This window comes from Pelodiscus sinensis, chromosome 1, assembly GCF_052426305.1.
Source record: "Pelodiscus sinensis isolate ZL-2025 chromosome 1, ASM5242630v1, whole genome shotgun sequence".
Taxonomy (NCBI): Eukaryota; Metazoa; Chordata; order Testudines; family Trionychidae; genus Pelodiscus; species Pelodiscus sinensis.
The window spans coordinates 147,410,947-147,435,173 of record NC_143052.1 but is presented as its reverse complement, the minus strand read 5'-3'; the positions used below and the strand labels follow the sequence as shown (position 1 = coordinate 147,435,173).

Below are 24,227 nucleotides of genomic sequence, written 5' to 3'. Positions count from 1 at the left end.
TAATTGTGTATCCATCTGATGGTAGTTCTGTTGAGCCCACATTTCTTCAGCTTACTTATCAGAATGGCATGCGGGCTTCTGTCTAAAGCCTTGCTGAAGTCCAGATACATTTAGACCATCAGATTTTTCCAGTCACCAAATCAGTTACCCTGTCAAAGAAGGAAATCAAGCTAGTTTGGTGTGACTTGTTCTTGGTAAATCTATGCTAGTTGCATGGATTACCTCTTCATTTGCCAGGTATTCGCAAACTGAATGTTTTATATATTACTCTAATACAGGGAAACTCAACCCGCAGCCCATTGGCCGCATGCACCGAGGCCTGTTTGTTTGCGGCCCTCAGTGCAGTTTGGATTTACACAGGGCTCAACACACGGCCCGTGGGTGGGGAGCCAAAACAAAAAAGTAGTCAGTATAATGGTCTTCTGTTGATATGCGTTTCAGTGGTTAAATTCCTGGACAGTCATTACTCATTAAAAGTGCTGTCATATGGGTGGAAATCAGGTAAATATTGCATTGTATTAATATCAGCAGAACTGACTTAAATGGGGCCTGTGTGTTGTGTAGTCTTGCCTTAATCTCTGTATTCATGCCCATCGGTGTTAAAGAATCTATTTGCATATATTTGCATATATATTTGCATGTATATGAAACCACACTTACATTGCGGCCCTTGGCATGTGTTGAGAGTATCATTGTGGCCCTCGGGACTTCCAAAGTTGAGTAGCCCTGCTCTAGTAGCTTCCCAGATATCAAAGTCAAGCTGACTGGTCTACAGTTCCCCAACACTACTTTTCTCCCCTTTTTGAATGTGGTGTGATGGGGCGTGCATATCCCGCTCGGAGCCAGGAGTTAATACCCTTTAGACGGAGGATGTCCCAACCCACCACAGGCAGCATGCTTAAGGGCTAGGCTAGTATAAAAGAGAGCAACTTAGCTCTGTCTGTGCTGGATGCTGGAGAGGATGGGCCTGCTGCAGGAGCTCCAGAGGTGAATCAGCTGCAGATCCAGGAGACTGGAACGAGCCTCCAGAGCTGGTGGAGCCCTGGAGAGTGACTTGTGCTGTGGAGCCAGAGGACCCTGAAGCCTCTTAGATTGCCCCACTGCTGGAGATGGGAGAAAGTGACCCAGGGAGGCTCCTACCTAAGTGAGCTAGGCATTTTTCTGTTGGGATTCCCCACCAAGTTAGTGGTGGACCACTCCACCACCACCAGTGTCCCTGAGTTGGGCCTGGTGGAGTTGAGTGCGCCTGGATCTCCCCACCAGGGCTACTAACCCATCTCCTTCTTCTAGCAATAGCCTCCTTGGTACTGGCTATTAAGCTGTGCCCCAGGGGCTTCTCTATAGACTCTGGCCAAAAGACTATGCTGCCCTGCAACTGAGGGGCTGCTATAGAGGATCTGGCCATTGGGCAGTGCTGCCCAATGACTGAGGGGCTGCTTTAGAGCAGTGGTTCTCAAACTTTTTGGCCTGGGACCCACCTGGCTCAAACCTGTCCATGGACCACCAGTTGCTAATGGAAACTTCCCTTTAATTACATAATTACAGCTGAGTCATTTTGCTAGTGCTGCAACTAGGGAGAATAGTTTAATTTAACTAGTAAGGAAGGAAATATTAATTTAAAATATTAAACAGATTAAGTGCTTTAACTCAGTGGTTCTCAACCTTTTTTATACTACAGACCTGCAAACCAATTCACAAACTTTTGGTGGACCAGTAAAATTCTATTTGCATTTTCCTTATGCAAATCATGAATATGGAAATATGTAAATAACACATTACCAGTTCACCAAAAGCCCTGGCCTCTAAAGCTGGCTTCAGCTGGCTTCAGCTCAGAAACAGCTGGCTTCAGCTCTGGCAGTCACCACATGGTAGACAGCTGCCACAGCTGAAACCCGCTGTTTGCAGTGACTCTGGGGACCAGCGCAGGAGTGCTGGGGTACCAGTGCCAGTCCTAACTCCTAGAGCCTCCCACCCTTCCACTACCCCCCATTGCTAGCCACTGACCCCAGAGTCCCCTACATGCAACCCCTCCTGTGCCAACCTCCCACTCTCAGAGCCCCACAGTGCCAGCCCCAAATGCCTCTGTGCCAACTCTCACCCTTAGAGCCCCCTATCACCAGAACCCCCAGTGCCAGCCTCCTGTTTCCAGAGCCCCACTGCACCCAATCCCCAAGAACCCCCTACATTGCCAGTTCTTAGAGCCCCCAGCAATAGCCCTGTGCTCAGAGCCCCCAGTGTCTGCCCTACCCCTCTCACATAGCCCTGCAATGCCTCCCAACCGTTGCCAGCTGAGTGCTGCTGCCCAGGTCGCAGCTGCTCTAAGGCTGCTGTACTGGCCTCTGCACGGCCCTCTCACTGTGCAGTGAATCACTCTTCTACATTCATGAGGAGACCCCGCTCCTGATCAGCGCTGGCTGGCTGAGAGGTGGGGCAGGACACAGCTCTCCTAATCGCCATGGCGGGAGGGGAGGTGCTGGGCAGTGTGCCCCAGCCCCAGAGCGTCCATGGCCTAGCATGGCTAGTGGTTTGTGGTCCAGTATAGGGCCGCAGCCCAGCAGCTGGGAACTGTTGCTTTAAACTTTCTGTTAGTTTATCAAACTTCATTTTAAATCAAGGAAAATATTGATTAATGTCCAGCACAAAAGGGTCCCCTGTTTTCTTTATGGCAGGGGTGGGGACCTCTCAGCTGGGGACACACAAGTAGGAAGAGGGAAAATCCCAGCCCTTCCACACATTCCCAACCCTCAGCCATGTGACACGGGGACGGAGGGGGTGGGGACTGAGGGTCAGGACTTCCCATAGGCCAGATTTACTCCTCTGGGGTTCCAGGGCTCAGCCTCCACCTGTGACCCCTGCCCCCTGATTGGCTGCTCACACAGGGGCGGGCGCCTGCGAACGCTCAGAGCCCCCCCCCCCCCCCGCGGGAACCATGGCGCAACCCACGTGGGGGAGGGGCGGTCCCTGACTCCTGAGCGCTGGCGCCGCGCGCTCCCCAGCACAGGACCCCTCCCGCGACCAGACCGCGCTTAGTAACCATAGCAACACGCAGCCACCCCGTGCGCCCCTCCCTCGGCGCGGCCAGTACTTCCGGGTCAGAGGGCGCTTCCGCTCTTGCGCAGGGCAGCTCTCCAAAAAAAAAAAAATGGAGTTGCCTTCTTCCCCGTCGACCTACCGGCCGGCCCCCCTGGCCTCGCTGCCCCCGCAGCTGGACCCGGCCGAGTACAGCGAGTCCCTGGAGAAGCGCCAGGCCGAGGCGGAGCGTCTGGCCATCCGCGCGCGCCTCAAGCGCCGGTTCCAGCTGCAGCTGCACGACCCGCGCTGCACGGGCATGATCGTGAGTCCGCCCGCGGCCCCCGCCCCCCCCCCCCGAGCTGCTCCCGCTTGACTCTGCCGGAGCCGGCGGCGGGACACCCCGGGCCCTGGGTTATGGTGCCCCGCGGCACCCACGCCCCTGCCCTGCGCCAGCCTGCGGGGCGGGGAGCTCCCTTCAGCCGCCGCGTCTGTCAAGCGGGGTCGCGGTTCCCGCCGCCCTCCCTGGTGTCCTGTCGGCGCTCTCGGGCCGCTGGGCGGTTACGCCCGGCTGCGTGGTGACCCGCACGTCCTCCTGCCCCGGCCCGGCTTGAATAGGCCTAAGCACAGAAGAGGGGCCCTTCTGGGAAAGGGGTGAGGCTGGGTCAGTTTAGCAAACGAGCTGCTAAACTAGGTTCTTGGGTCTGGACTTCTAATACTCCATTCATCTGAAGAAGTGGGTTACGCCCACAAAAACTCATGATGCCACCCACATGTTTTGTTAGTCTTCAAGGTGCTGCCAGACTCTTCGTTTTTTATGTTTTAGCTAAATCAGTGCAACTCACAACCTGTTAGTTGAACAGGAGCACACCTGTGAGTAGAGGAGCAAGCCTTAAGCTCTTACAGATGTACTATTAAAAGCAGACTAGGTGCAACCATGCCAACCCCATTGTAGTTTTTTGATAGCCTCCTGAACTATCAATCTATTCTTTCCAAACTTTAAAAACTACGAATAGTCTAGTAGCACCTTAAGACTAACAAAAATACGTAGATGGTATCATGAGTACAGCCCACTTCTTCAGATGAACCTCTGTTCAACAAAGCAGTTGACTCATTCTCTCAGCTTGCTATGCTTGGAGGAGCTGTCCCGTCGTTAGATGAGGTTACTAAGGCAATGTCTACATTAGGAATGTTTAGCGACAAAAGTGTTCTCACAAAATTTGCCAAAACTGGTCAAACATTTTTTTGCCTCCCATTGTCAACATTTCATGGCCACATTGTTAGCACCCTGTTGACAGAGCAAAGCAATGTGGGTAAGCATCCCACAGTGCAGTGTTGTGGGAAGACAGGATGCAGAACTATGTATAATTGGCAGCAATGTGAGGTGCCAGACGAGCTGGTCCATGAGGGGAGCCAGTTTTTTAAAAAAAAAAAAAAAAAAAAAAGCTTCCCTTGTGGACCCAACTGCCTGTTGCCCTGTGCAGCACAAAGCGGCAGCAGGTCCTGCTTGTGGTGGCAGTGGGGTACTGAGTTCCCATACCCAGCGTAAGTTGGAACTGAGCCGGATTGCCTGCCTGCCAGGCTCCTAATACACTTTAAATGCAGAGCCACACTGAGGGTAGGTCCCGGACCTGGCACTGGCCAGCCTGCTAAAAGAAATTTCTGGCGGGGGAGGGAGGATGCATGTAGTTTATAGCATTAACCTATAAACTTTTGCTTATCAGTTAATCAGTTGTTAAACTACGCTATTACATCCTACTATATAGTAGTGTGTATGGTCTCTACAGCAGAAGAGAGCTCAACATAAGGTTAATGCCTCTAACACGTCCTCCTGCCAATCATTACACTTGTAAAATATGCAACTGTATTTGTAAATTCAGGATTAGACTTGCTTCTGCTTGAGAAGCCATAAAATAAAATAAAACCAGAACAAAAATCAGCACTAGCTGAACACTCATCTGTCAAAGTGATACGAGAGTCCATCCGTGAATTGATCTGTTTTAAGCAGAGCCTAAATCTGTCCAGGCACAGAAAAGGGTTGTCCGAAGTTCATGTATTTCCTCCAGTTCTTTTGAACACAAGGAGACTTGGAGACTGCCTCTTAAACCTCATTCTTGTGTTTATATTTAGAAGCAGAATGGTCAAGAAGCTAAGGTGTGGGACAGGGAGTAGTCAGACTTGTATTCTCTTCCTAGCAAAGTCATTGGTCCTTTGCGTAACCTTGGCCCAATCTCTGTACTGCTCTACACAGTAGTGAAGTGGACAAAATGTATGTAGAGGGAATGAGTAATTAATTCAGTGCTATAGAGCTGGTGTCTGAGCAGAAGCTAGAACACAAGTTATACAACAGTCCACTGGATGTCAGTCCCCTTGGGCAGGGGCCTCTGAACAAAATCAATCACAGACCACATGCAACTCTGCAGAGGAGAGTGGAGGGTTGGTGCTTCCTTCTGCATTGGGGTGAGCCTGGTGCTCACAGCTCCAGCCCCACATGGGATGGGGTTCACAGGTTCAGGGGGAAGAGGGCTGGGAATTGGTGTTCAGGAGAGGCTGAGGCCTCTGGGAAGGGGGTGTGGGCTCTGGGGTGGGGATGAGGGGTTTTTGGGTAGGCTCCAGGCTGGGTTCAAAGTATTTGGAGTACAGGAATGGGCTAAAGGCTAGAGCAGAGGTTTGGGGTCTGAAAGGAAATAAGGGTATGGAAAGGATTCCAACTTGGGGGAAGAGGGTTCAGAGTGTGGGCGCTTACTTGTGGTGGCTCCCTGCCTGCCCTGGATCTTGCCACTCCCAGTACTGGCTGCCATCTATCCATCTTCTAGACAGAAGGGCCAGGCATCTCTGTGTGGTATGCACTGCCTTCGCGCGCAGGCAGTGATGAGGTGATTCTGGATGTGCTGCCTATACAGCACAGCTTTTTGTTGGTGATACTGAATATCTGACAACTATATCACCTATCAAATGTTATAAGCATTGCCAAGTTTAAAAAACAAAACAAAACAAGGGTGCAAACAAACAGCAACCATATTTTTTTCAGCATGATTTGATACATTATTCAATTTCATCCACACTAAGGATGTTAAGTATCGGGTAACTGAACATTCGATGCATTTTTGCATCAACTGTTCGATTGGTTGATAGGGTGCCTCTGCCTTTGAAGTGTAATAACACTTCAAAGATGAAAGCACCTGTGGTGCTGCTGCTTTAAAATGCCATGGTGGTGTTTCAAAGCGGCAGTGCTGCACTGAGCTCTGGCTTAGCTGGAGAGTCCCTAGCTGATCCTGGGTTAGCAGTATTCAAAGCGGCAGCACCACATGGTGCCCGTGGTCAGGTGGGGACTCGCCAGCTGATCCTGGGCTCCACACAGCATTCAAAGCAGCAATGCTGCACGGAGCAGCTGGCCCCGAGCTCTGTTTGGCACTGCTGCTTTGAAATATCCTCCTCTTCTTCCTCCCCTTGCTGACTCTCTCTGATAGAGGCAGCAAGGGATGGGAGGGAAAGCGACTAGTCTTTCACATCTCTTATCCAAACAGAGTAAGTTTTGCCATATTCATTAGCTTCTATTAAATATTTCGAAGATCTTCATGGAAGCAAGAAGGTTCTTCAATCAACTGCCATTGAAAGAGGGGTAACTGGGTTTCAGCAATCCATACTAAGTTTCAAGATGCCAGTCTTTTGAAAGCAAAACTCAAAATATTTCACTGTTTGAAAAGTGGCTCAATCCCTGCAGAATTCAGAAAATGGTAGTGCCATGCTATCTGATTCCAAGACCAGTTTCTGAACATTTCTGAATGCAGAAACCTGCAAGAGACCTAAATTTATACTTTGCCTCTCAAGGCTTCTGCTTCAGAAAACTCCCTCCGGTCGCTGATATCCTGACTTTGGGGGAGAGGCTGCCAAGTTCAAAAAACAAAACTTTCTTCGTGAACCCAGGAAAAAAGCACTTGGAATTTCTTCCAGAGGGGTACCCCAATCTCTCTTACCACAAGAGAGTTTGAAAAAAAAAAACCAACCCTGTAATTTCTGATAGCTGAGCTGTCAGTCTTAAGCATTCATATACAGACCTCCTATTACCTTCCAGGACACAAGAATCAAATCATAGCCTTAAAGAAGTGATTTTATTAATAAATCAAAAATATACTTGGTAAAGCATACTTGGTTGGTAGGTGTTTTAAAGCAACTGAGAAAAGAACAAATTAAAACAGAGTATTTCATCCCTGGGAATCATCTTAAAGTTACAGTGTATAGAATGAGACATGGAATTAGCACAGAGAAGTTTAAACAAACAATAAAACAAAGAAAATAACATGATCACATCTAAATAGACATTCCCTTTCTACTCACTTATCTGCTTCAAGGTCCAGTCCATTTCCATGCCCAGTATTCTTTGTAGGCATGGTAGTCCTGCCTGGTTACATTCATCTTGTTCCCTCAGCTCCTGTCTTAAACTCACACAAAGGGAAAATAAAGCAAACAGGGTTTCTTTCATTTAAAATCTCAGTACCTTATCCCATTGGCTCTGCTGGCTCCCTGCCAACTCCACCTACCTACCTGAATTTAATCCTTTAGACACCAAATGCCCAGAAAAGGACAGCACTCCTCCTATCCAGCACAACTGGTCAGCCTATTAGCATTCACATTTAAATGCTAGTCTACAATTGCTAAAAAGGTAATTATTTTACATGTTTTTAGAAATTCATTTAATTTGACATTGTTCTGAGTTACAGTAGCTTAATTTAATATATGTGTTGTAATTAGGCATAAGTATCTAACTAATGGCAATCCTATTGGAGACCATAAGGTCTGACTCCTTTTTGTTACTCCTTTTAATAAACTAGTGCTTTAAATACTTGAACATTTCTGACATTGTTTGACCGGTCAATTGACTACATATCTATCTTTTTTTTTTTTTTTTTTTGACCACTCAGATGTCTAATCCTAAGCTTGCTAATGTTTATAGTGCTGCATCTTAACATTGTTCACTGTGCATTGCTCTTCATTTAGGAGGACCCTGCTATGCACCGTTGGACATATGCTAAATCATACAACATTTACCCCAATTTCCGGCCCACTCCCAAGAATTCCCTGTTGGGTGCATTGTTTGGGTTAGGACCCCTTATCTTCTGGGGGTACGTCTTCAAAACTGAGAGGGTAAGATTGACTAGTCATGTACAACTTTAATAAAGTTATAATACATATGCATACATAGGACAGAAGTGAGGAAAATACCTATTCCCGAGGGCAGAAAACTAGTGTGGGAAGAACTCTCAAATCACTAGTGTCTTATTGCAAAGCTATCTTCTAAGAGTGCTGTCAAAGGGAACATTTCTTTGTTGGTCCTTTAAAAAAGGTGCTACCTTAATCCTTCTCTTGTATCCTAAAACTTGGTAGTATGAAATTCTTCTGTTAGAACACTGCCAATGTGTTCGGATTTTTGGGAGAGCGACACCAAAAGTTTAACCAAAGCTGCTATTTATGTGAAAAGCTTCTGTGTATCTTAAAAATAGAAATAAAATCCTGGTTGACCTGTTGAATCAGTGAGTGGGAGCAAGTGCAAATTTAAATCTCCCCCCTCCCCCCTTTCCTTTTTTTAAGGGACAGTATCTTGCAGGTAGAGTCCAAAATGCAAAAATTTACAGAACTTGTTGCTGGATTATTATGCAACTTCAAACATTTTTTGGTTGAATATGAACATCCTCTGCGACCCAAATGCTTTACCATTGGTCAGGCACAAGAAAACTAGAATATGAAATTGGCTGAATATAATTGACGCCTACACACACTAACAGAAGATAGTTAAAGCTTCAACTTCATCACAAAATGGTCCAGTATATTACTGGCCAGTTCCTTTATGAAGCATCATACGCCCTTTCTCAAAAGTAGCAAGGATGAAAACACCGAGATGGGAGGTGATAGTCTCAACTTCAAATAGTTTATAGTCTTTCTGTTCTGAGGGTGACTGTATAGCATCTAGGACAATGGGTTCCCAGTCCATGACTGGGATTCTTAGGTGCTAACACAAAATAAATAACGTGGTGCAAGTTGACGTAATAGGGGTGAAAAGTGAACAAAGGAAAATGTAGGTGAAACATCTCATGACTTTTTTTATGACTGTGAAATATATTAAACTTTAGGTTATGCACTCAAGTAAAGGGGTGGAAGCCCCATCAAGTTAGGATGTTCTAAATTAGTCGGGACAAACCCCTGTTGAGAATACATTATAAGAATACATTATACTATATCTATTATAGAAAATACTGGCTAATGGAAATGGGTAGATTTGCCTTAATAGAGGTTTATTCCATCTCTGTCCATCATTTTGTTTTTGAGGGTAGGAGCTACACAGCTTCTTCTGCATTTGGACATATTGCATTTCTGGTTCTTGTGCACACAGGTGAATGACAGGATGTTTTGTCCTCACAAATGTTTCTAGAGTGCTGTTTAATCAGAGCTGTCTGTAGCTCTTGTGCTTAAGAACTTGCATGCTCTTTCTCTTTGGAGGTCAGTCTGTGCAATGGACCATATCTTCTCTTTCATAGGATAGTAATTTTTTGTATTTGTTTTTGTTTCCTTCTCAATACAGGATCATAAAGAGAAGCTTATTCGGGAAGGCAAATACAAGCGACCATTTGCTCTCAGCTCCTAAGTCCCTGGAAATTGGATATTGCACAGTTGCTGTTGGGTTAACCATAGACAGTGCTGTATATTGTACATTGATGAAAAGACTAATCATCTATCAAAATAAACTTTATTTCAGCCATATGACCATGACTTACAGTGGAATCTTCTTGTCTAATACCAATATCAATCAGATTACAGACTAAATGTGTACAAGAGATTAAAGACACTAATTTGTGTCCTTGGATGATGTTCAAAGTTTCAATTTAATCTGTCAGAATCACATGCCTTTGTCTAAGAGCAGCTTCAAGATGAATTTTACAATTTATAGTAGGCTAAAGCATCAAGTGAGTCCAAGAAGTTATTTGAGTGGCTGTCTTGTGCTCTCAGAATTTGTCCGGAAATCAGTTTAGTTATGTAGCTGTATCATTCTAATTGAATAATGGACAACTTCTAACTCTGTATTGTGAATAATTCATTAAAGGGGCTGAGCAGGTTGGAAAGCTGCCTGGCTGTTTGTTCCAGGAGCAGTCAGCCTCCCATTAAACAAACTCAGGTTAATTCTCCATTTTTTCCCAGTCAAACAGAGGCTTGTACTCTTGAAAATGTCTCAGTGATTTAATGGGGTCTATTCCTACAGAAGGATTTCTGGATACTACTCAGAATGTGAGCTTGGCGCTTTCTCATTCCTGGGAACCCCTACCGTAGTGAGACTGGAAATAGGATACTGGTTCTATTCCTGTTTCCCATTGGCTCACTGTATAACCTTGGGTAAGTCACTTCACCTCTGTCCTCTTTACCTTCTGTAAAAATGGGCATACAACAAATAAGGTTTTTATGAACAAATATGCATAAGTTCCTTTTAAAATCCATGGATAAAGGTGCTGTTCCAAACCAAAGAGATTAGTGGCATGTTGAGGAAAGAAAGTGGGCTTTTGTGTCCTTTTACTTTATTACATTGTGGACTTAAAAGGCCTGAACATGACTTTTCTGCTTATTTTATACATTAGAAATATCTAGCTGGCGATGGAGGACACGAGAACTAGTAGGGCTGTGATATCATGAATATTGAGAAGAATTGACTTCTTATCATGTTACGGTCAAACAAAAAACTCTCCCCAGCCTAAACAGTAGGGGGGGAAAACTGTTTGAAATGCTTGAGAAAAGCCTCCTTTATGAGGAGTGAAAATTCTCACACTGCACTTGAGACCTCTTAGGGTGTGTCTAGACTACATACTCATGTAAATTAGACTACCTGATATAGTCAATGAAGCCGGGATTTAAATATCCCCAGCTTCATTAAAATAAAAATGGCCGCCATGCTGTGCCGGCTCAGCTGATTGTCAGCACAGTGCGCAAGTTGAGACGCACATCGGTTGACAAGGGAAGCCTCTGTCGACCACTCCTGTAAACCTCATTTCACGAGGCATAAGGGAGTGGTTGACAAAGGCTTCCCTTGTCGACTGATGTGCGTCTTAACTCGTGCGCTGTGCTGACAATCAGCTGAGCCGGCACAGCGTGGCGGCCCTTTTTATTGTAATGAAGCCGGGGATATTTATATCCCGGCTTCATTGACTGTATGGGGTAGTCTAATTTATATGCCTCTGAAGACAGAGGCATGTAGTCTAGATATACCCTAAGAGGCTGTATAGTGATACTAGACTTGATACTTATATTTTACTTCAATATCAAGAGTAAGACCACATTTGTGCTGCTTCTTCCTACACCATAAACAAGCAAGAGAGCAAGTCCCTTGCAGTGTCCTTTGCCAGAAGTGGCTGAACTTTTGCTTCTTCCTCTACAAGAAGACCCCATTCTTCTGATGTTTGTATTATTTCCCAATTTAGAGAAAGGTGAAATCTGCGCTCTTCATCATAGATTAGCTGGCACTAGAGTTGTTTAGCAGCTATGCAGAACTGTAGCATGTCTCTTATCTGCTACTTTGTTATTCTCTGACTCTCAGGCTACATCTAGACTGCAGGCTTCTTGTGCAAGAAACTTTTATCGGAAGAGATCTTCTGCAAAAACTTCTTGTGCAAGAGTGCATCCATACTGCAAAAGTGACTGCATGGATGCTGTCTCAAAAGTAATCCCTGATTGCTATGACCAGCAGGACACCTGTGCTTTTTCCTTTTTACTCTTTTTGCACAAAAAAACCTTCTTCCCCATCTACACATGCCTTTTGGCAAAATAACTTTAGCAAAAAGGCATTCTTCCTCATAGAGGAATACCAATACTCTCTGTTCTTTCGATTCTCTTGCACAAAAATGTGCTTGAGGTGTGGACGCTCCACAAGTTTTTACAGAAAAAGACTGTTTTTCTACAAAAACTCTGTAGTGTATATATAGCCCCAGTTCCCTCTTATTCTTTCACTAGGTTAAATATAGCAAACAGATCAGACTCTTCCCAAAACTGTTTCTGCAAAATACTCACCGTCTTCAGGGACATCACAAAATATAGCTATGGGTCAAGGAAGGGAAAGGCATGAATTCATGAAGAAAGTGGTATTTAAGGAAAGAAAAAATTGCCCACAGGGTTTGAGCATGCTAAATAAAATACCACCGACTGCCACAAACTGATTTGATCTCTCAAGACCCATTTCTTTGGCTAATTGGGCCTTGAGTTTCCACACACACAAATTCTGTATTTGTTTCAGGCCAGTTGTACAAATTATCCAAGTAGGGGTTGCTGAGGAATAAGGGTGCCTCTGGTCACTGGGGAAGCATTTCCAATTGATTTGCCAATACACATGCCTTAGGCCTTCTCTGCATAGCTCTGAAGGAATGAGATTACTCCCCATTTACTGGAGTTTGGTGCTTGGAACTAGATCGGCTTGCGTCGTCTTTTTCATTATTTTCAGAGTTCTCCAAGCTGCCTTTTCAGTTACTTGGGAGGAGCATGTTTGTGCTGCCAGATCTTGAGTTGTTTCCTGGCTGCAGTTGAGGTAGAGATATTTATTGGAAAAGGTGATTATTTCCCATCAGAAATTTGGGGAAAAGAGTGGACAAGTGTAAAAATCTTGTTGCATGCCTAATTTGCACACAATTCCCAGTGTCAGCTATGGAGATGTGCCTATAGCAGGAGGGTTTTGAGCATGTAAATAGTCTATAGCTTTCATGGGTTAGGTCCCCAAAGAGAGCCAAAACTTTCTCCTCTTGAAGCATTTTGTTTTAGGACTGTCTGTGCTTGAAAGCTAATGTTAATTAGGAGAGTGTGAGCTTAACAATAGCCATTTCTAGATAATGCCATGTGGGCGCACTCATTCCACAACAAGAGTGCCTTGTTCTTGGCTAAACTCACTTTCAAAATTAATGAGCAAATCCTTGTGTAGAAAACCTCTTCATTTCATTGTGGGCCAGTTCAGTGAATTGAATCTCTCTGGCAGATTGATTGTTGGTAAGTGGCCTCTTTTCAGTTTTTCTGTTTTAGCATCAGTGCTGCATAGTGGATTTATGTAACAATACTCTGCACGTACAAAACATTCTACCCAAACAGCTTATACAGGGTTGAGTCCATTGTTTGCAGTGACTAAACAAAAAATATCCTAGGTGTCCCACTGCCAAATCACGTGCTCTATGCACTAGACCATTTACATGTGTCTCTCCTGGCAAATAAGTTGTGTGATGCTTATGCCCCTCTTATCCACAGTAATTCACACTTCTTACTTTGAGAAGGGAGCTCATTCAATTATTTCAGTCCCAGATATGTGCCATGGGACATGTGCCTTTTGGTCTAGTGGATTCAATAAACAAGGCCTCATTTACGTAGGAAAATTGAATTAATTTAACTCAATCGGTTCAGAAACACTAGGAAAACTTACCTGGCATTGCCCAGGTCCTTCAGGGTAGGGGGCTGGTAATGTGGTGGGTGCAGGAGTCTGGGGAGGGCCTTGAAGGTAGGTGGGACAGGGCAGGAAGGTAGGGGTGTGTGAACTAGGGTTGTGGGGTGAGAAGGGGCTCAGGGCACGGGGTCTCATGTCTCTCCCCCCTACGTCTCCTAGCCTCCAGGCCCCCCTCCCCCAAGTGCAACAGCCAATGGCCATGGGGTGGAAATATTTGCGATGTGGGGCTATATATGTTGCAGGCAAGATGGTGGAACACCAGCGCTGCTAGCCACTCTTTTGGGCTACGTCTACACTGCAGGCTTCTTGTGCAAGAACTGTTTTGCACAAGAGTTCTTCTGCAAAAGATCTTCCACAAGAGTGCATCCACATTCCAAGAAGAGATCCTCCGGAATAGGGCTTTATTCCGGAGGATCGGGCCAGTCTAGATGCTTTTTTTCCGGCTTTTCCCCAAGCCGGAAAAAAAGCGGTGGACATGTTTATTTAAATCCGTGGGAGATATTTAAATCCCCCGCGGATTTCCCTATTCCCACTTTCAAAATTAGCATGCCCCTTCCGAAAAAGGGGCTAGTGTAGACGCTCTGCAAGTTTTTGCGCAAGAAAGTCTGCAGTGTAGACGTAACCTTGGTGCTGCAGCTACCCTCAGAGGTTACTCTCAGTATCAGATCCCTCCTCTCTGTGCCCCTCCCTTTCCATGTTATGGAAAACAATCCCATTCCCAGCCCTTCCCATTTTTGGCACAACCAAACCCTGACCTTGCTTTAAGTTAGGATAAGAGGAAGCTGCATTCCAAATCTTACTGTTCAGGAGGAGTTCTTGAACAGACACAGCCAGACAGATGCATGTTTCTAAAATATATAGATTTAGATTAATGTGTGCAAATGCTTGTGGGGGCACTTTTGGGCTAGTGTGCAATAGCAATTGATAAAGAATCCATAAAGCAATGGGAAGTCAAGGCTGTAACTCAACCAATTCACTGCATGTTAAAAGCATCATCCAATAAGGGGAAGGGGACTTGACTCTGGGGCAGCGGAGCCAATAGCCTCGTAAGGCCAGAAAGGGTGGGGCCTTGGGTGGAAGGGGTGGGGTTTGGGGCAGCCAGTCCTCAGTGGTTGGCCAGTGGCACCTCTTTCTCTCCCCCGCCCCTGTGGCCAGCACTCACAACTGCCAGGAACACATAGGCTGCGTCTAGACTGGCATGATTTTGTGCAAAAGCAAGTGCTTTTGTGCAAAATCTTGCTACCTGTCTACAGTGGCCACAAGTTCTTGCGCAAGTACACTAATGTTCTAATGTATGAAATCAGTGCTGCTTGCGCAAGAACTCTGATGCTCCCGCTCAGGAATAAGCCCTCTTGCGCAACTTCTTGTGCAAGAGGCCAGTGTAGACAGGCAATATGAATTTCTTGCACAAGAAAGCCCTATGGTTAAAATGGCCATCAGAGGTTTCTTGCACAAGAGAGCATCTACACTGGCATGGATGCTCTTGTGCAAAAGCACATCTCTTGTGCAAACGCACATACCAGTGTAGACGCTCTCTTCTGGAAGAGTTTTTGCACAAGGACTCTTCCACAAAAGAGTTCTTGCACCAGATCATGCCAGTATAGACGTATCCACTGAGTTTAGGGACCTACAGGGTTCAGCAGCAGCCAAGCTGGAGTTGTGTGCACCATAGTGGTGCCTACAATGGGGATTTAGGTACCTGAGTTCCTTTGTGAAACTCATCCTTCGTGTTGACAAACCCAGACAGGTATTGCTGGGAAAAGGTAAATGAGCAGGAGCTGAAGGGTGGGCCCTGTGTCCTATTGGAAAAGTAGCCTTGCCATGATTGGCAGTATGTTTGCTGGGTCTAAGACCTGATCTGCTGGTTCCTCCAAATCCTATTATTTATTCTTACCCTCTCACTGAAAGATCATACCTTGAGTATTCTTTATTAAATTATCAGAGGGGTAGCCGTGTTAGTCTGAATCTGCAAAAGCGACGAGGAGTCCTTTATTTATTCCTGCCTCTGGAAATTTCCACTACATGCATCTGACGAAGTGGGTCTTTGCCCACGAAAGCTTATGCTCCTACACTTCAGTTAGTCTATAAGGTGCCACAGGACTCCTCGTCGCTTTATTAAATTGTTACCCCAAGCATCCCCGTGTAAAAGACACATCCTACTTTCATGAGGGTACGTCTACACAGCAACATTATTTCGAAATAACTTAGTCTGCATCTACACAGCAAGCAGTTATTTCAAAATAATGTCCAAATACTGTCAAGCTGGAGGACTTCTTACTCTGACTCCTGTAACCCTCATTGCATGAGGAGTAAGGGAAGTCAGAGGAAGAGTGCTCTATTTCAAAATAAGTACTGTGTAGATGCTCCCAATTTCAAAATAAGCTATACAACTGACATAACTCAAAATAATCTACACAAATTGAGCTAAGCCCTGCAGTGTAGATGCACCCTGAGGTTATGCCTACACTCACGGTGTCTTGCGTCAGAAGTATGCAAATGAAGCTAAGCATGGAATATCGCCGAGCCTCTTTTGCGTACCTAATGAGCCGCCATTTTTGTAGAAGAGGCTCTTGCGCCAGAAGGAGCTATCTACACTGCCCCTTCTTGCGCAAGAAAAACCCTCTTGCGCAATGCCGTTACGCCAGTTATTTTCAGGAATAACGGCATTGCTCAAGAGGGTTTTTCTTGCGCAAGAAGGGGCAGTGTAGACAGCCTCTTCTGCAGAAATGGTGGTTCATTAGGTATGTAAATGAGACTCTGCGATATTTCATGCTTAGCCTCATTTGCATACTTCTGACACAAGAAGCCGCGAGTGTAGATGTAGCCTGAGTGTCCTGAGAGAGGAAGTCTACCACTATCTCGCTTCAGTACAGGGCAGAGATTTCGTACCATCCCTCCCGGTGCGGGAGCCTCATGGCTTGAGCACTGCAGCTCTTATCCTTGAATTGGATGCTTGAAAGCTTTGAACTGTACTATGCTTCAAGGCTAGACACATAGGTTTGCAAGAGTAATTCATTTAATTGGTGGCTGTTGAAATGACTGCAGTGCAGTGGTGCTCCTTGTATTGACAGATGTGTGTTCCTTTGCCAGCCAGATAAGTATCACTGATTGTTTTCCATCACTGTGACTGGCCTGAGAGTGCACAAGCAGCTCACTTCTGTTTACTTGCAGCTGAGAGTAAAATGGCTTTTCAGTGGTTCCCAGCACTTGTAATAGGTCTTATCTAGACAGTTGGAAGTCTTCAGGCCCCACTTGGTAACAGCCATGCTAAAGGAGGACTCGAACATGAAGGCCTGTTGGGAACCACAGAAAGTACATTAGGGCATGAAGAAGAGGAGGGAGTCTGAATATATACTTTATTAGTCATAGACAAACAATACATCAAATGTGCAGAACTGGCTCCTCACCTGGGGAAGTTTCACAGCTGAGGCCAGCCCAGCATGACTCCTGTCTCCTCAGTTAAGGGGAGAAAGCATCTAGCTCAGACCACTACACTGTCCCTAATCCCCATTAAGATGTACCTTTGCAATGCTGGTGTTTGGCAGGTCCCACAGGGATTTTAGAAGCTGGGAACATCTTGGAGAATCAAGACCATCCAAGAAATCCTGGGACAAGGCCTGATGGGGGATCTTTTTCTAGAACAAATCATTGTTGTTCCTTGGTTGGTCTGAGGAATGGGGGGGGGGGGGTGCTTCTGCCAGGCCTGAATTTCCAAAAAATCTCAGCGTCCCTTTCAAATGTCAAACTACGTGGCCAGACTGTCAGAAGAGCTCAGTGTGTTGTATCACAATGGGGAGAGGGGGGGGACCTATGAAAATCTAACCCCAATTTTAGGTGGTCAGCACTTCATCTCTCTCCGTAGGCACACTTTCAACCAGGAAAGCAAGGGTCTGAGCTGCTAGCGGGTTGTGCTGCTGCTAGATCTTTTACTTGGCTGGGCAATCATTTTATCTGCTCTGTGGAGCTCTTACCATGGTGCCTTCTGCAACTCTCTCAGGCTCTAGCTTGGCTTTGCTTGCCTTCTCAAAACACTCAGCATCTGGACCATGGGGAATCATCATGCTGTGCAGGCTGCCCCCTCCTGGCTGGAACCCTTCTTCCTTCGCTTCATAGTGCCCTTTGATCAGCCCCATGAACTCACTCATGCAGTTCCCTACAGAAATGGAGGCATAGTTGATGTTACAACAGGATACCATTTGCAGTCATTGCAGCAAGGTGGCCATCACCTTTAAGATCACAAACTGAGTAGGGCTGGACCAGTTCACTACCTAAATCCAGGACCTCCAAGCAACTGCAGGGGTGATGCAAGATGTAGGGTTCATGACCCAGTACATGGTGCTCTTAGGGTTCCTTTACATGCAGGTTTTGTACCACCACATTTATACGTATTCAGAAACTGATATCGTCAAAGCAGTAAAACCTCATCTGGATGCAGCTATGCCAGTGTGTAAGGAGTTCATACTGTGTACCAATATAAACATCTTTAAATCAGTATTACTGCCTCCACACCAGTATTACTGCCTCCACACTGCTTTAATTATATTGGTACTAAAACCATGTGTAAAGGAGCCAATACTACTACCTTATGCTTTTAGGCTGCAAACCACTTTATAAAGAAGGGCCAGTCTTCTTATCGCTTTTTTGGAGATGGGAAAAGTGAGACAAAGAGCTGAAGTAACTTGCCTGAGGCCACATAGTAGGTCACTGACAGAGCCAGTAACAGTTTATCTTCTTGGTCATAAAAGTCCAATATATCTCTAATTGTTATAGGCCAAATTTTTCCACCAGTGTTCATGATGCGCATTAATCCCACTGAAAGCAATGCAGTATGGAAGAAGATGCCACACATCTAAGGGTTGCTGAAATTGGCTCTTGAAATCTCATGAAGGTATGTTCTCTTTTCTCTGAAGTATGTATTTGAGTTCCAGTTCTGTAGACAACTAACCACTTGTAGTACCCACTTACCTCACTAGCTTTGACTCTAATGGATTTACTCAGTGTAGTTAGTATTATGCTTGATTATACATTTTTGTAAAACCTGCCATATGGGGCTAGCTGTGTTCTTTACATTTCCATTTTAATGAGCAATGTACCCTTTCTTAAGTGGAATTCAGGAGATGAAGCATTTAACTATTAAATTAATTTAGCAAAATATAGGTACCCTAAAATGCAAGCAAATATACACTACTACTCATTGTTAATCTGCAGTATCATACATAAGAATGGTTTACTGAGAATTTTTCATAGAAATTGCTCATACACTATGTTTGGAGGCATAAAATGTTACACAGTAGTGAAAGATGTTACAGTGGTGTAGCTAAGACTGTATAGTAGCTTGTAGGAAGGCTGGCCTAACAGATAGGACATTGGCTTAGAATTTGAAATGACCTAGGTTCAATTCTTGACTCATCTACCAAATTCCTGTGTGACCACAGAGAAACCACTTTCTGCACTCGGCCTCACTTCCTTATCTGTCAAATGGGCAAAACAGAACTCTCCTCTCCCCTCCTGCCCCAAGTGGGCTGCCAAAGACAAATACATTAATGACTCTCAGATATTTGGATGCTACCGGCATAACAGTCATATAAATACCTTCAGAGATAAGAGACTGGGCACTTCCTAAGCCAGTGTAATGTGTTCAGTGAGTTTATACCCTACCATTTCACAGATGAAAAGCAATCTGATAAATACAAATTTAGCGTTTCAGAAGCACATACACAGTGACCTATCATAGTTGGTCTCTAGCTGTTTTCTCTCTCTCTCATTATTTGACATGAGAGCAGGAGAACACACCAGGGACTTGTCTCTGGGATAGCTCAACTGCCCGCTGCACTGTCAGGGTTCTGGGGTTTTACCAGGAAAAAAAACAAAAACCAAAATACAGGTGTCCCTCAGAACTAAATCCAAGGAATGGCAGGGGAGGAGAGGAAGGCTGGGGAAATGATTATTATACAAATATTTAAGGGGAACACAATACATATGATTGTTTTTAAGTAACATTAGTGCTATCAAAGGTGTGGGCAATGACAACCCTGAAACCCAAGGCCTCCTATTTATAGGCACAGCATGGACAACAAGACCAGGCTTTCCCCACGCTCTGCGCTATCAACGTGCTTCACCCATGCCTGTGGAGGATAACTGCTTGGAGCTTGAGGAGAAAAAGAATCTTTATCATGCATTCAGTCTTTGGCCCCTGTCCAGGGCCACTCAAAAAGAAGCTGTTAGTGTTGGTGAGGGGTTATTTTTCTTCCATTATGTAGTCATCTGCCACTGGAAACAGGACTGAAAAGGATACTGGTTCTTAATCTCTGCCTGTCAGCTCTCCAGATATTGCTGGGTAACAACAACAGCATCACTTTCCAACTGGATACATGTGAAGTGGTGAAGAAGGATGGCCTTGTGGTTATGGTAGTGGAGAGGAGCTCAGGACATCTAGGGTCCAGTGCCAGGTCTGACACAGACTTCCTGAATGAGCTTAAGCAAGTCACTTCACTGCTCCGTATCTCAATTCCCCATCTGTGAAACAGGCATATTTCCCTGCCCCTGCCCTTTGTCTCTCTTCTCCAGTGTGATGGCAAGCACTTGACGGCAGGGACTATCTATAGCGTATGACTACACTGCAAATTGACATGCAGTTATAGCTTGCACAGGTACACCCATGCTAGCTTTAATATAGTTAGTGCAGATATAAATAATTGGGGAGATATGGAGGCACAGATTCTGGTGCAGGCTGGTAACCTTAATACATAGCCAGGGTCCCCTGTGGGGCTGTACAAAGGCAGTGAGTCTGCACTGAAGCCTGAGCCACCACATCTTCACTATTTCTGTTATCTGCTCTAGATTAAAGTTGATGTAGGTCCTCCTCCCTGTGCGACACTCACACCTTCTCTTGCAATGCAGACGTACGCTGACGAGGCATTTGCACAGAGCCAGTACAATGGGCATCCAATGTTGGTGAGGCCTCTCAGTGTTTCTCTGATACAAATAAATGTGTGTATGTAGCTGCAAGCCCCATCACCTCCCTTCCAATTGTCCTCAGCTGCTGTAAATGGGGGCAGCTTTCCTTTCGTTCCTCCCTCAAGAGAGACTGGGCTGGCTGCAAGTAGTCCATGTTAGCTGAGTGAGAGGATGCAGGGCAAAGCCATCTTTCTCCTTGGGGTTCGAGTGGAGTACAGAAAGCCTGGCTTTTTTACCCCCTTCTCCAACCCACTTCTCAAGCATAACAGTAATAGCAGACGTACTGTGGTAATAAGGTGGCCGGAAGGTGTTGTTAGCCACTCCCCATCGGGGTGGGAAGATGACAAAGTCAGCAAGTGCTACTCCAGGTCGTGTTGACTTGGCCGTCAAGACAGTGAAAATAGAGGGGTCCTACAACAAAACAAAACAAAACAAAACACCAAACAGGATGGCAAATCAGAAAACATGGCCAAATTCAGGTCTCTCAGTTCAGCGGCATCCTCTGAGCCACACCTGCCAAGTCAGCCTCTCCCCCTCTGCATTTTAGAAGTGGTTAGGATGGTGAGTGGGATTCTGCAGCAGCCATTCATGCCCTGGATCCCATTCTGAACATTCTGGATCCCATTCTGAAGGAGGAGATGGAATAGGCTGCTTCTTCATTTGGCTGGTCTAGAAGAACCCCAAGTCTTGTCTCTCCCAAGACAGGCACTCTACCACCCCTGACCTTCTCTGGATCCTACTGGGTACCTCAGGTAACTGCACCACTTACTGCAAGAGATGAAGAGGGGCTGTCTTGAGCCCATAACACTATAAATTCCTCAAACCTGCAGGGACTGCTGGTTACCAGGCAGACCATACAGCTGTGCTCCTCTCCCTGCCCTCCACCCCCAGCTCCCTTAATACTGTATGGCATAACACAAAATTTCCAGTAAGTTCCCTGAATGTACTGGGGACAACTTTTTGTTTCAGAAAGTGGAGGAAGTAACCAGGGGAATTGTCATTTTAGCATGGATTCTGACCAATGGGAAGACATTGGTTGTGAATCTGAAGGTAGAAGGCAGTTGGGGTGAAAGCTTTCATGAAATGATAGTTTTCACAAGTCTAAGGGAAAGGAGTGACCGCAACAGAAAAAGGACAATGGACTTTAAAAAAGCAAGCTTTAACAGACTCAGAGAACTGGCGAGGTCTCATGGGAAGAAAATCTAAATGAAAGAAAAGTTAGTAAGTTTCTCTAAAAGACATAGCTGCAAACTATCCTGATGTGAAGGAAGGACAGGAGAATAGTATGGATCCATCAGAAACTCTAATTATTTGAAAATTAAAAAGGAATCCTACAAAAAGTGGGAACATGGATAAACTGCAGAGAACAAAAGAATAGCACAAGTGTGCTAGGGACATAATCAGAAAGGCTATGGCCAAAATTGTTCACTGAGTACATTAGGAGCAAGAGAAAGAGGAGGGAAAGTGCAGGTCCTTAGGAAAGTGGAGGTGTTTCATGCCTTTTTTTCCTTCAGTCTTCACTAAAAGGTTAATAATGATCAAATACTCAGTGCAATATTAACAGGGAAGGAAACAGAAGCCAAAATAGCGAAAGGGGCAAATTAAAAAATATTTAGCTACAATAATTACTTATATATATTCAGTATTCAAGTTAGCAAAATGTGATTAAATTCATTCTAGGGCACTTAAGGAATTAGTTGAAGCCATCTTGGCACCATTAGCAATTATCTTTGAGAATTCCTTGAGGATAGGTGAGGTCCCAGATGACTAGAGAAAGGCAAACATAGCCCCTATCTTTTAAAAGGGAAACAAAGGTGACCTGGGAAATTATAGACTAGTCAGGTTAATTTAAATGCCGGGAAAGATATCGGAACAAATTATTAAACAATCAGTGTGTAAGCCCTTAGAGGATCATAGGGTGTAAGGCAGGGGTGGGGAACCTACAGCTCAGATAATGGCTTACTTTGATCTGGCCTGTGTGACTCAGGGCTCCCCCCATATTCCCCAGGACTGCAAGACAGTGCTTGTGCTCTAGCCACGCAGTGGGCACCATGGATGGAATGCTAGCGCTGTCTCCCCACTGTGTGTGTGTGGGGAGTCCTGAGCCTTACATGTTCAATCCAGGCAAGTTGGGTCTGGATCCTCTCTGCAGGCTCTGCTGGCAGGAGGGAGACAGCTCCACGGAAGGCACGCCTCCCCCCCCACCTCCCGCACTGCATTGCTCCCATTGGCCGAATCACAGCGGTGGGCAGTGCACAAAGCCACACAGAGCCACGTGGGCTGCCCTAAGCTGCACCTGGTAGGCTCCTGCACCCCCTTCCAGACCTCCCACCCCCAGTGCACTCCCACACCCTTCCTCCTCAACAGGGAGCTGGTGCTGTCACTGAGGAAGAAGTGCTCCTCCCCCTGCCAGGCAGCCCCGTGTGCGAGTCCTGAGCCGCTGGCTGGGCGGGACCCATTAAGCAGCTGTGGGTCTGTGCTGTGCACTGGTTAGAGGGGACTATTGTCTGAGGCTCTCCAAGCATTTTGCAGACACAAATCAATAACACCTCAGTGAGGCAGTGCTCTCATCCCCTCAGTTGATGAGGAAAGGGAGTGATTTGTTCTAGATGGCACAGTAAGACAGTGACAGAAGCCTTGAGTCCACAACTCCTCCTCAATCCCTTCCATGAAGTTTACTGGAGACAAGAACATGCAACAGACTACAAACTTCGGTTCAGAGGCAGCATTCCCTGTAAGCTGTGCAGTTAGGTGGCCACTCAGGAGAGATTCATATACTGCCCATGTGATTAGCAGAGTGCCCACAGCCAGCAGCATGTGTTTCTACGACATGCCTAGATGCGCATAACAAAATATATTCCACATATGGATGGAAAAAATAGAGGGAACATTGCTCAAAGGCCTTCATGAGGTGGGAAATAATCACTTTTCTTTTTTACTAGTGGGGAAATTGAGGTACAGAGAGATTGTGACTTGCCTCAGGTCACATAGTGGTTCTGTAGCCTAGCTGGGACTGGTCTCCAGTCTGACTCCCTGGGTTTTCATCACAAGATCATCCTTTCTCCTGGCCTGTTTAACTGGAGTCTGAGCAATGCTTTCTGTTGGCTGCCTAACTAGAAACCCTGCAGAAGCTATGGTAATGAAAACAAATGTTTCGCAGGGCTGGTTCTTTATAAGAGAAGCTGCTTGCATTGATTTTGGCTTTTGTTACTTTTCATAAGCATTAGAAACTATTGCGATGAAAACTGCCAATTCTTCAAATACAGTTATAGCCCTGGGCTCCAGGGACCCAAAGGAAAGACTCTGCAAAGTCATTTTCTAACGACGAGAGGTGAATCAAAATGAGAATTTGAGGCAAAACCTTCTCTGATTTACACAGTGGACACCAATTCCAATAGTCAACTCTCCTTGTAGGTGCACAGTTCCCCTGCTTGGCCCTGTTTAGTGAACTGGGCCACATTCAGTGATATGTAAGCATGTGCAGCACTTAGGAAGTTGCCCCCTTTACACCAGAGCTGGATTGGACCCAGTGTGAAAAGCAGTAGTGATGTCACACAACGTCTTGTAGTGTAACACAGGAACATTTAAAACTTGCTGCTTGAGTCAGGTACCATGGGGTTGCTCTGCTCAGTTGATTGTAAAACAGATAATCTCTAATCAACAGGATGTTAAAGACTTGACTAAGGCTATGTCTAGACTGCAGGCTTCTTTCGAAAGAGGCTCTTTTGAAAGCATCTTTCGAAAGAGCCTCTTTCGAAAGATCGCGTCTAGACTGCAGGCGGATCTTTCGAAAGAGCAATCCGCTTTT

General features: G+C 45.5%; 2 protein-coding genes across 4 annotated transcripts in view; one reads left to right on the top strand and one right to left on the bottom strand.

The window, feature by feature from the left end:
• Positions 1 to 3,098: 3,098 nt before the first annotated feature.
• Positions 3,099 to 9,768, top strand: NDUFB4 (NADH:ubiquinone oxidoreductase subunit B4). Its single transcript, XM_075905288.2, has 3 exons — positions 3,099 to 3,334; positions 8,008 to 8,154; positions 9,587 to 9,768. The coding sequence occupies exons 1-3, from the start codon at positions 3,143 to 3,145 to the stop codon at positions 9,647 to 9,649; spliced, it is 402 nt and encodes a 133-aa protein (XP_075761403.1). The 5' UTR covers positions 3,099 to 3,142; the 3' UTR covers positions 9,650 to 9,768.
• A 6,692-nt stretch (positions 9,769 to 16,460) lies between these two features.
• The window catches only part of HGD (homogentisate 1,2-dioxygenase), a 41,068-nt gene continuing 33,301 nt past the window's right edge, over positions 16,461 to 24,227 (bottom strand). For all 3 annotated transcript variants that reach the window (XM_075905273.2, XM_006132905.5, XM_006132904.5), the window contains 3 exons: positions 20,704 to 20,830; positions 17,434 to 17,615; positions 16,461 to 16,755 (listed from right to left, as the gene is read on the bottom strand). In XM_075905273.2, coding sequence (XP_075761388.2) covers positions 16,624 to 16,755; positions 17,434 to 17,615; positions 20,704 to 20,830 — 441 coding nt within the window. In that variant the 3' untranslated portion in view covers positions 16,461 to 16,623. The remainder of the gene's footprint in view (positions 16,756 to 17,433; positions 17,616 to 20,703; positions 20,831 to 24,227) is intronic.